Consider the following 12,459-nt stretch of genomic DNA (forward strand, 5'->3'; position numbering starts at 1 on the left):
CAATAGTAGTATATTATTTTTCTGGCATACGATAGGCACAGGCTTTGGAGTCAGCAAGTTTATATAGTACATCTTACTAGGGCATTCTTGAGGGAGTTCACTTAAACCATCTAAGCTTCTATTCACTCATCTAATTTTTTAGGGCTATTGTGATCATTAAATAAAATAATGAAGATGCTGGTATATAGTAGGTAGCACAGGAAGGACACATGGGCAATATAGACGTAATTATTTTTCCTTTGCGATTTCATTGTCATTTATTTGTTTTTTTAACTTTGAATTATGGGAGAGTTTTAAACATAAACCCAAAAGAACAAACAAGTATAATGAACCACCTACATACCTCCTCACATACTTTTTGTGGGGAGGAGAGGCTGGAAACTTTAGAGGAAATTTTAAAGGAAACTCCAGACATCTATCTTATAATTTCACTCAACAATAAAGAGATTATGATGACAGTGTTTTCAGGGTAGGGCACAATCTGGTCCCTGGTTGAGAGAGAGTTCTGCCACTAATATTGGCTTAACACCTCCAATGAGAAAATACATGAAGTCATGCAGGGGGTAAAATACCATGGCAGGTAGAAAATAAAGTCAAAATTTTCACTGTCACCTGATGTTTCCTTGAAACAGCCTCACTCTTGGTCACTATCCTGAAGGTCAATCTCCATTTTTAATGTGCAGTACCTTTAGAAACAATTAAAGTGGCAATCCACTTTTTTGTTTTATTAAAAAAAAAACATTTTATTTACCAACTGGAACTACAAAATAATTTCCAAAAAAGCACTTATCAAGTGTTTCAGAGATAAAGTCTGTCCTCTAGGAATTTGTAACGTAAATAGTTCTTAAAAAGAAAAACATAGACAAGTTTTTTGAGGAGTTTTGCTTCAAGTAGTCAAATGAGATAGAAAATGATGATGATAAATTTACCTCTGTAAGAATATAGGTACCTGAATAGGGCAGAGGGAGAGAAGGGGAGTAGGTATGGAGTCAGAAGATTTTTAAAAGGAAGTCCTATATATGCCATGTCCCGATCCCTGGGGGACGGAGACCTTGCTGACAATAATTCCCTGTCTAAAGAGCCCCAGGAGCTTTGATCAGTCTCAATTTTTTTGTGTGGAAGTTTTCCAGGCCTCCTACAAGCTGGTGATAAAGACCATAGAAGAGCTTGTAGGGAGAGGAGAGAAGGAGATTGGGGATGAGAGGAGGAAAGGTAAAGCATATGCATCTTAGTCTGGGAAGGGGGTAGGGTGAAGTCAGCAGAATTGGCTTTGATAAAAACTTTGGGGATGGAAAGATGTTGAGAAGACCTAATTTCCTAAGTAAAATCAAAGATCAAAGTGTCTGTGGGGGGATAAAGGGAACAAGGATAGGACGGGAATTATGAAAGAAGTGTGTATCTAACATTGATAAACCTGTTTAAGTGTCTCCTTCCAAAAATAAAACACAACTAAACAAAAGCCTTCCCCACCCCTTACTATTCACTCAAATCCAGCCCTGCCATCATTCTGTATCCACAAACGTCTCAAGAGCAAAGTTGCCCAAGCGCTTCTGGACATCAGCAATCTGATATCAACACTCACCATTCCTTTGAAACTGTACCTTTCAAATGCCAACTCAATAAATGGCCTGTTCTCAGTTTTCATCCTCCAGCTTTTCAGCAGCACTGAGAACTATAAATGTCTTCTTATTGAGATTCTCTATGGTACATTGTGGTTCTCATCTGTCTTCCTTTCCCTTTCCCTTTTTCCTCTACTCCTCTTTGGCCAGTTCTTTTCTCTTTCCCCACCTTTACCACCAGGTGTTCTCTGTATTTGGACTTGACTTTTTTCTTTTATTCTCTATTCCTAGTCTCCTCAGATGAGTGCCATGTCTGTTCCTCTATATCCGTGCTATTGATACGATAGCTACATGTGGCTATTTAAATTTAAATTATTATTAAATATAATTTAAAATTCAGTTCCTCAGCCAAAGTGGCCATATTTCAAGTGCTTACAAGCCACACGTGGCTAGTGTCTACTATACAGGAAAACACAGATACAGAACATTTCCTTCTGCATAGAAAATTCCTTTAGACCCACAGCTCTAGATCTTACCTCTCCCCCTGAGTTAAGATCTTCATCCCTGGCAGTATTCTACCTGACAACTTTCCTAGAAGTCCTAGAATCACAAATTCATTATGCCTCAAATCCTACTCCATTTAACATATATTTCTCCTAATGGTTATCTGTATAAACTCTAATTTTACTTTTAAAAGGCTCCATGTAATAAGACCACATGCCCAAATAATTAGGAAATATTTACATAAGTAAACTGAATATTTAGGTCATTTTCATTGAGAAAAATATAAACTAGAGCCATTTAGGGGGGGAATTTCCATCTTTTACATAGTACCTTTATAGTATTTTCCCATGTTTAGAGTTTCATAAAATAGTAAATAGATTTATTTATGGGACACTTTCTCTATTATATATTAATATATTTTTATACATTTCTCAGTAAAACCAAGGTTTTCCCCCATAGTGCCAATGAGTACGCTATTCTCACCATAGAGAAATCGACTTTGTGATTCTATTAGAAGAACTAAAAATATTCTGCCTCAACAATGAAAATCAGACGCCAGTGGTCTCTGCCAAAATACTGACAATACTACTGGACACATGAGATTCTGAGGCATCACATTCAACAAAGAATGAGATCTGGTCTTGATTTTAATCAGAAAGCAACCTGTCTTCTTTGCTGCCTCCTAAACTTAGCAAAGACATACCATTCTCAGCATGCTGACCATTTTGGTGGTGTGAGGTTTCCCTGGGCAGCCTCGCTCAGGGTGACCTCAGCCTAAGATTCTAAAGATGGAGTGTATTAAGTGCAGGTGAGTCATCAATTTAAAAAGCCATGCAGAGTAACTAAAAGCCTCATTCTTTAGAGGCACAGAGATTCCACAGAAGGCCTTACCATGTGACAAATGGAGCTCACTTAGGAAAAGAAAAGCCATCTCCAAAGAAAAAAGTGATAAATGGTACCCCCGTAGGATAAAACTATTGTGCTTGGTGACACTAGGTAATTCCATCTGAACTGGTTATCACCATCCCCAATGGAGTTATGACATCTCTTGTTAAAGATGACAGAAAAGCAGAATCATAGTATTGTAGTAGGATTTAAACTGTAAATATTTGGGACCATTCCTCTTAATTCAATAGCATTATTTATTCTGTGATACCTATACTTTCTCTATATAGTTCAAAGTCTTTTTTAGACATTAAAAAAATTAATCTTATGGCTGCCTCATAGGTATTAAGGTATAGGTATTAAGACATTCCAAGATTAATTAGCACTTACCAATAAACTAACCAATGATATGCCTAGCCCTTTTCTAGGTATAATGAGGCATACAAAAGAAGCAGAGACACAACACTTTCTCTCAAGTTATTTCAGACAATAGAGATAAGTAAATACATAAAACACTCAGGGAATGTGTATTTATGGGATGCTATGATTTACACTTATACCAGAATAACGTGAGATTTCAGGACAGAAAAAAGACAAAGGAGATAAGCCTGTGGTGGTCCCTAAAAGAAATATGGTGGGGGGTTGGAGGAGGAATGAATAGGCAGACCACAGAGGATTTTTAGGTCAGTGAAAATAGTCTATATAATACTACAATAGTGGGTACGTGTCAGCACACATTTGTCCAAACCCATAGAACACACAACAGCAAGAGTGAACCCTAATGTAAACTATGGATTTTGGGTGAGAATGATATGTCAATGTAGGTTCATCAGTTGTAACAAACGTACCACTCTGGTGAGGGATGTTGATAATGGTGAGACTGTACATGCATAGGGGTAGAGGGTATATGGGAAATCTCTGTACCTTCCTCTCAATTTTTCTGTGATCCTAAAACTGCTCTTAAAAAATAAAGTCTTTATTAAAAAAAAAAAAAAGAGAAAAGACATATTGACTAGTACATGAGGGAGGTATGGATGGAACAAGGACAAATACATATACTGAATCTTCCTAAAGAGCCCCAATATTTGTCTTGTAAGTACTCTCAAGGTAGGAGAAATATAAAGAAACATAAGGGAAAAAAAAAAAAAAAACCACTGGGATGGGGATAATGTTTGAGATTCTCTGTGCATGTGTATATGTCAGGTTGGGGAAGAATGTAGAGACTGCCTGATTGCATAGGAATGGTCATGTTAGGGAATATCAAAAATGAATGGCAATAGCTAAGGGGGAGTCACTTAATAAATAGCTTCTGTAGGCCAGTTTGAGCAATGCAGACATAAATCTGAAAGAGTCTAGAGGCCTCTTGTAAATTCCTAAGCAACAGAATGACATGATCAGGGACACACTTGAGAAAATGTAGGTTGGCAGCAGCTATCTGCTGACACTCAGCCCCCAACTCTCTGTATTTATTGTGATACAGACATGTTCTTCATCCCAAATCCTACCATCAGCCTTGGAGATTTCAACATTCATGGGGGAGATTTAGCTAATGTCCTAACTCTACTATTCCTTGTCTCATGAATTCTGATTGCTTACACTTCCACTCCCAGGCCCATACATTAGGTAACACTGCACAACACAGAAAACTTAAGTGCAAATGGCCCAACTTCAAATCTTTCCAGCCCTCTCATGCTTGGTCTCCCAATGACCTGCTCGTTCTTCCCTTTATCTCTTCCTTGCTGGGCACCGTCTCACCAACACATATTACTTTCTTCTGCCTTTGTCTTTCCACTATACCTACTCAGATGACTGCAACCCTAGATCCAGTGCTATAAAATATATCTCTCCTTTTATACTCCAGCTTCTAAACAAACCAGTGGGGGAGGCTGGGTGGTTCAGTTGGTTAAGTATCTGATTTCAGCTTAGGTCATGATCTCATGGTTCATGGGTTCGAGCCCCATGTTGGTCTTTGCACTGATGGTGTGGAGCCTGCTTTGGATTCTCTGTCTCCCTCTCTCCTTGCCCCTCCCCTGCTCATTCTCTCTCTCTCTCTCTCTCTCTCTCTCTCTCTCTCTCTCTCCCTCTCTCAAAAATAAACATTAAAAAAAATGCCACTGCAAACACATGGATTCTGCTGCCTAAATCCTAAACTTCACCTATCAATGCTCCTATCTGTCCACAATCACCTTCCTCTAACATTCCCCTTAGCAGTGATTCGGCATTTCTGTAATTATCCTTAAGACCGCCACTTGGCCCAGCTCTCCCCATTTTCAGCAAAACATAACTTTGTCATTTCTTTGCTGAGAAAGTTGAGGCTTTCAGGAGAGCTCCCTCAACTGCTCACCCCTCCACTACAAACATTATCTTCATCACCATTCATTCTTTCTCCTCCCTCTGTCACAGAAGATAAAGGTAGTCCCTCTTTTTCAAGGGCAAACCCAAGATCAACACCCAAACCATACCCTTTATTCCCTCCCTCCTGCTTCCTCCAAGACTCTGCTTCATCAAAAATCCTTGTTCTTTCCTATATCATTGACCTCGCTCCTTTCTGGTCTTAATATCCTTTAATCCATTAACACATACTCTCTTTCATCATTAGAAACCCTCCACTGATCTGAGTTTCCCACTAGCTACTATCCTGTCTTTCTTCTACTTTCTTATCCAAAGTTATCCACTCATTAACATCTGTATTCACTGAGTATAGTAATCACAACAACTCCAGAAAGGAGGAAGTATATGTATTATACAGACAGTAAACTGAGACCCAAAGTCCACACTAATAAGATCAACTTGGGGTTCTACAACACTCCCCCATAAGACTTGGAATTCATACTGGTCTAGCCTCCCCTACTTTTTAATAACCTTATGTTTCACTTAAAGCCGAAAGTAGAGAAAAGCAACATAGTGATTTCAAAGCAGGAGGTCAACAATATACACTAAGGGCTTACTCTGTGTCAGATAAATAATTTACAGGCATGCCAAAAAAGGGGGGGGGGGAATTTCGCTTTTTTGACTATGTCCAAAAAAACCCCCACAAAATTCTGATGAACTGTTACCAAAAATAAAAACAAAAGATTTTCTAAATTCTTAGATTTTCAACAGAACATGTTATTCTATTTGTTTAACTTCCCTTCATTTCTCAAACCACTGAAAATAGATTTAAACTCACTAAAACTGTTCTGGCAAATGCTCCCTATAATCTCCAGATCCACAAACCCAAAGAACACCCTTCAGTCATATACAACTGAATTTTCTGATTTGACTGACATAATCTCTCTCTTCTTCTTTAATCTTGACTCCCTTGACTTCTGCATCACTCCACTTTCCTGGGATCCTCACTCCTTCTGACTGGGTTTTTCAATGTTTATTTATTTTTGAGAGAGAGAGAAAGAGAGAGAGAGAGAGAGAGAGAGAGAGAGAGGTCATATAGGGGAAAGGCAGGGGATGGGGGTTGGACAGAGGATCCAAAGCAGGCTTCAAGTTGATAGTAGCAAGCCAGATGTAGGGTTGAACTCATGAACCACAAGATCATTACCTGAGCTGAAGCTGGATGCTCAACCGACTGAGCCACCCAGGTGCCCCATCCTTCTATTGTTTTTATTCAGATGTCTTATTTATAGTATATAAATTCAGGTGTAATTTTACCTCCACCAAACACTTCTCCACTGAAGGAAGACAATTTACTGATGAACATAACCCATACTTTCCTGCCCATTCTGTGTTTGAATTTGTTCATGTTGGTCCCTCCTCATCTCTACCTGTCCAAGCCTACCAATTCTTCATGGCCCAATTCTTCAGCAAAGCTTTCATTCATCTCCTGAGATTTTCTTTAGCTCCTTTGTACTCCTATAATTTTCATTGTAATTATCCTATAGAATGTTCATTCCTGCATATTCTCATTTATACTACCAGGTCAGGAGCTCTTTCTTCATGACTGCTATAGTACCCAGTGCCTAAAACCATGCTTGGCACATAGTAGGAGCTCATCATATTTTAGCTTCACATATTATTATTCATCATCTTTGCATTACTCAGATCTCTAGAACAGTAATATTTCTTAAATATTGTAAAATCAATTTAGAATTAATGAACTGATGCCCTAAGAATAAATGAATTCTCTTAGTAATAAAGAAGAACAGGTACAGGGCTCATCTCCCGTAGGTGGTAGAAAGGTAAAGAAAAACTAATCAACAATATTAAAGAAAATGACTAGGAACTCCAAAAGGAGAGAATAGAGAAAACTTCTAGTAATTCACAGGCATATTCTCTATTTTGTAAGTATATTTGAAATATAACACCTTCTTCTGCCAGTCACATGGGACAAAGGTATATTTTTCAAAGTGCAGATGATTCTGTCTCTTGACTCAGCCTGGCAAACACCAAAGCCAAATGGAATGGTGGTGCATTATCTAGTTGTGTTATCTAGATTTCTCCGAGCCTCCTTTTGCATAGGTAAAAGAGAACTAACTATAAGAACAAAGGGAAAAATGATGAAAACTTTTCAGAGGTTGCTTTTCTAAAATGTATTCAAGTGGATACATCAAGGAAATTTACTATATAAAATAGCTAAACGTTTTTTGCATCAAGAAAAGATTTAATTAGTATCCTATTTTTGAATCATTTTACAAGAATAACCTTCTGCCAAAGTTTTCTGTGTTATGGCTTTTTGATGTGAGTAGCATTTCCTTTGAACTTTTGTCGTTTTTAGTACAGCCAATTCAACTGGCTTCTTTAAAGTGCTGTTTTTGGACAAATACAAGGGGAAATTAATCATAGTGCCCAAGTGATAGCCTGGGTATACTATTTCATTATTTTCAGTTTAGTCTGGAAAATATGTAACCAGTTTTTCACCCAGAGAGTAAAAATGTTCCAATTTATTAGAAAGTACTTGTTATTGGAAGTAGTCAGTGAGAGAAGAATAATAATGGAAACCATTCCCAGCTACTTCTATGCAGGCAATATTGGCCAGCTATTGTGCTGAAATGACAGGCTTGCATCTGCTAAGGTGTGGCTTGAAGAGCCTGGAAGATGTACCTCTCCAAAACATGGGTCATGGCATCACCAGTTCTAGATAAGACTCCTTAAAATGCCAAAATCCCTGAAAAGGGCAACTCCATCTCTAATACACATCAAGAGTGCACTGCAAGAGTTCACTGGATACCTGGATTGGCAAAGAAAACAGCAAATTTGCAAATTTTTCAAAGAGCCAATGTTAACAATAAAGGTCATGCTGTTTTAATGTTGGCTAAACAAATTCCCATAGACCACACAACAGATTCCAAAGACGGCAGACCACTGGTACCAGAAAACACACATAATTGTTTATAATGTCCAAAACCCTGGATATCAAGATGGAGAGAATACAAGAGTGAATTGCCATCTCCTCCTTGTCCCCAAGTCACTTCCAAGGTATTTCTCCTAAAGGCAGACTTGATCTTGGTCTATCTCCCTAATATTACAAGCCCCTTTTTTCTGTGTGTCACTCTACTTCTTTTGAGAAATAGTTCCAGTCTCTCCAAGGCTAAGCTGCTGCACAGCCCTCCTACTGAATATGAAGCCTCCCAAAGTTGTGTAGGGCCCAGACCATGGCCATGTGGCACCCTTGCCCTTTGCCATTTTTCTCAAGATCCAGATCAACCAAACTTCAAGGCTCAGATCATACTCTACCACCTGGATGTGAAAGAAACCGTCCTCAATTTCTCTTACCTAAAAAATGGTTTGGGCCCTGGAGTTCACACTGGAAGACTACTTGAAAGAAATTCTCAAGATAAAGAATAAATATAAAGGTCTTGTATCTTACCCTTGAACATCCCCAAGTGTAAATAATATAATGAGAGGAAGATTGAACTGAGAGACAAGGAATTTGGAAATAAGCAAATGTTAACTAAATTGCTATGCAACTTTGAGAAAGTCACATAATTTGTCAGAGTATCAGTTTCACATTTTTAATATAAATGAGGTGAATAAGACTCCTCAAAGATGCCTATTGGCCCCAATATCTTATATAATCTTGGAACAGTAGCTCCAGCCGTTCCATAAAGGGAGAGTAATGGGTGGCCTTTTGAAGGTCTGGAAGACAACTCACTAAATGTTCAAGCTGAATGGCATAGAGGCCTGAGCTGAAGGTAACTTACCTCTCAAGGCATATCCCTGCCTCTATTCACAGCGCCAGAACTTTACATAGATTTTTTTCTTATCTCTAGTCTGGCAAACCTGGCACACAGCTGCCACATTTGCACCAGCCCGCTCATATTTGCTAATGCCAACTGCCTTCCACTCTTAGCTACAGCACACATGCCCTCTCACATGACAATGCTAATAAAGGACAGGTTTCTGCTACAGGAACATAGATCTACAGCTCTAAATACAGGAACACTCTCATGTTAAACAAACCTAATATTTCAAAATATGCATTTACAAGTACATACACTTACATACATATGTGTGTGCATAGAAATATATAGGGGGATTGGGGCGCCTGGGTGGCTCAGTTGGTTAAGCGGCCGACTTCGGCTCAGGTTATGATCTCGCGGTCTGTGGGTTTGAGCCCCCTGTCAGGCTCTATGCTGACAGCTCAGAGCCTGGAGCCTGTTTTGGATTCTGTGTCTCCCTCTCTCTGACCCTCCCCTGTTCATGCTCTGTCTTTCCCTGTCTCAAAAATAAATAAAACGTTAAAAAGTTAAAAAAAAAAGAAAAAAAAAGAAATATATAGGGGGATAGATTATTTGCTTTGCAAATGAATTCACCATGAAATTTCTTAAAATACCAGGTCCTTCATTTCTCTTTTCTTTCATTGCCTCCTCCACATATATCTTACACTTTTTACTTATTTCTTGCTGTTCAGGAATATATCTATTATGTAAGGTAAAGTATCCAGTATTTATAAAGTTAAATGGAGAGCAAAATGCATTTCTTTGGCACCTTCTGGCTAATTTCCTTAATGTTCTGGGTATGTGGGCTTATATTTTGCATGCTTAGGCTCTGAAACCATATCTGGCAACACCATGAGTATAAAAGCCACAGGAATCTTAAATACCTTCCAGAGTCCACTATAATATAACAGCCTTCTATAGAAATTAGAATCTGGAAGAGCCACAGGCTTCAAACAAGTCACCATGCTTGGCGAGAAGGGAGCTGATGACATTGCATTGTGAAAATTTCCAAGACAACTATCATACCTTTCACTCAGGTCAATATCTGTCGATTGAGGGCAGCTTAAAAAGTTAGACTAATATATTCTGTCTCCTTACACAATAAATGTTAATAGACAAAACAATCATCTTTCTGGGAGTGGTGAAGCTATTTCTAATAATGGTGGTATTCTGGAAAATCTCATCTTTCCCAGTGAAATGTAAATGTGATTTTTCTCAGCCCATAAATGATAAGTTCAATTGTGTTTGTTTCTTTGTTTAAAATTTGAATTTTGTATGTTTTCTATTTCTCTTTTCCCCAGGGGTTTCCTTATCTGTGTGCACACACAGATGAGAACAGGAACAGATTAGGCTAGCCCACCCTAGTTTAGGGTAAGTTGCAAGTAATATCCCTGATGCAAATAGCACCAAACAAAGGTTTCATCTCATGCAATTGTTAGCATTCCCCTCAAGGCTCATACAGGCTAAGAGTCTAAAAAAAAAAAAAAAAGGAAAACAGCAACTTCACTCTTAAGTCATTTTCTCCTCCAAAAAAAAAAAAAGAGATTTTTTCCCCCATTTTCAGAAACACAACTGTCCAGAGCTCAGAAACTCAAAAGAATCCCAACTCTCTCTTGGATCCCTAAAAGCATACATTTAAGGGGGACCTGGTTTATGGCAGCTACAGAAGCGTGGTGAGGATGGCAGTGGAAAGAGCACTGGACCAGAATCAGGAGGACTAAGATGAGATCTGGACAAAGCATTAACCCTTCTGGGCCTCAACTTCCTCCTCATAAAATGTAGATAATAATACCCACATTTTTGTTGAAATCAAATGAGATAATAGACTTTAAAGTGCTTTGTGAAAATATTACATGTTCACAATACCACGCTCTGCTCATTTGTGTGTATCTCAACTCCTGTGACGGTGTAGCAAATTAAACCTGAAAGTTACGAAAAAATGAGAAAAGAGTAAGGCTGGTTTAAACAAAGCTTTTTCTTTCACTCTCTTTCTCCTTCTCTCTTTGCTTGTATCTCTTTATCTCCCTTTTAATCTGCCTTTTAGAAAAAAGTAAAAGTAATCATTGATCTAAACTCCACCCTCTAATAATCATGACTTTTCTATAGTTTTCAACCACAGTCAATGGTTAAATTAGATAACCTCACTGGTTACTAAGGACAGGATCCTGTGTTCATCATATTATGAAGAAATTGTCTGCTGCTAGAGAAGCTGGAAGTTGGAATCGACATCTATTCATTGATTCATTCATTCATTCATTCCATAAATATTTATTTGGTACAAATTTGTGGCAGGGATTTTGAAATTAATAAAAAAAACATAGCCCCTTTCCCTATGAAGTTCACAGTCCAGTGAGGGAGATGGATTCATAGTCTCTCACTTTTATAGCTTAGGAAGTAGAGACACATAGTTGAGAAAATTTGACTCTACCTGCAACTCTCCTTCCATTATACTGAGTAGCTGTATAAGGTCTTCTTTGGATAACTCCAAGGATTTCTTATTCTTTCGTTCGCTTTCTCCAGATGGTTTTAGGTGTCGTTTGACAGTTCCTGAGGCCATGACATCATCCTCCTTTCTGTTTGATTTATTCTTCTTTTTTGCATCTTCTGAGAAACTTTTATCATCAGCATTGCTGATGATAGAGGACTTGGGGCAGGAAAGATGCCCATTGGATGAACTTTCACCACCCTGGTTTCGGGATCTCATTCCCACCTACAGCACATGAAAAAAGAGAAGATGTTTTTACTACCAGTGAAATTATGTTTGTCTAACTACTTAGAAAATTTTAGCAGCTTCATAACATCACTAATAAATAAAAACCAAAAGATCAGTCCCAGTTAGCTTCCTTATAGCTTTAATGAATATCATTAAAATCATCAGGAAAAGGCTTTGATAGTCTTCAGGAAAAAGTGAAAATGTGATTCTAACCTGACAAACATCTCAAGCCAAGCAGTTAAGGTCAACATCAAGAGTGCTAAGTCATATTGATAGTATATATCTTTGATATGATGGATAAAAATGGTAATTTACCATTGTGGTCTTCCTCCCCAGAAACATTACCCAAGTCAATGAGAAAAACATCAGGCAGACCCCAATTGAAAGACATTCTACAAAACTGCTGAGCAGTAATCTTTAAAATGATCAAGGTCATCAAAAACACAGCAAGTCTGGCGTACCTGGCTGTCTCAGTTGGTAGAGCATGCAACTCTTGATAGGGTCGTGAGTCGAGCCCCACATAGGGTATGGAGCCTACTTTAAAAAAATACACACACACAGAGAAAATCTGAAAAACTGTCACAGCCAACAGAAACCTAAGGACACATGACAGCTAAATGCAATATGGTACCCTAGGTGGGACTCT

The 12,459-nt window shown here is 38.3% G+C and overlaps 1 protein-coding gene across 11 annotated transcripts in view; it reads right to left on the bottom strand.

Annotated features, from left to right (window-relative positions):
* Window positions 1-12,459, bottom strand: part of FILIP1 (filamin A interacting protein 1) — a 301,024-nt gene that overhangs the window by 92,616 nt on the left and 195,949 nt on the right. For all 11 annotated transcript variants that reach the window (XM_042939194.1, XM_042939193.1, XM_042939188.1 and 8 more), the window contains one exon: window positions 11,529-11,810. In XM_042939194.1, coding sequence (XP_042795128.1) covers window positions 11,529-11,810 — 282 coding nt within the window. The remainder of the gene's footprint in view (window positions 1-11,528; window positions 11,811-12,459) is intronic.

The sequence above is a fragment of the Panthera leo genome, chromosome B2 (assembly GCF_018350215.1).
Source record: "Panthera leo isolate Ple1 chromosome B2, P.leo_Ple1_pat1.1, whole genome shotgun sequence".
NCBI classification, from domain to species: Eukaryota; Metazoa; Chordata; class Mammalia; order Carnivora; family Felidae; genus Panthera; species Panthera leo.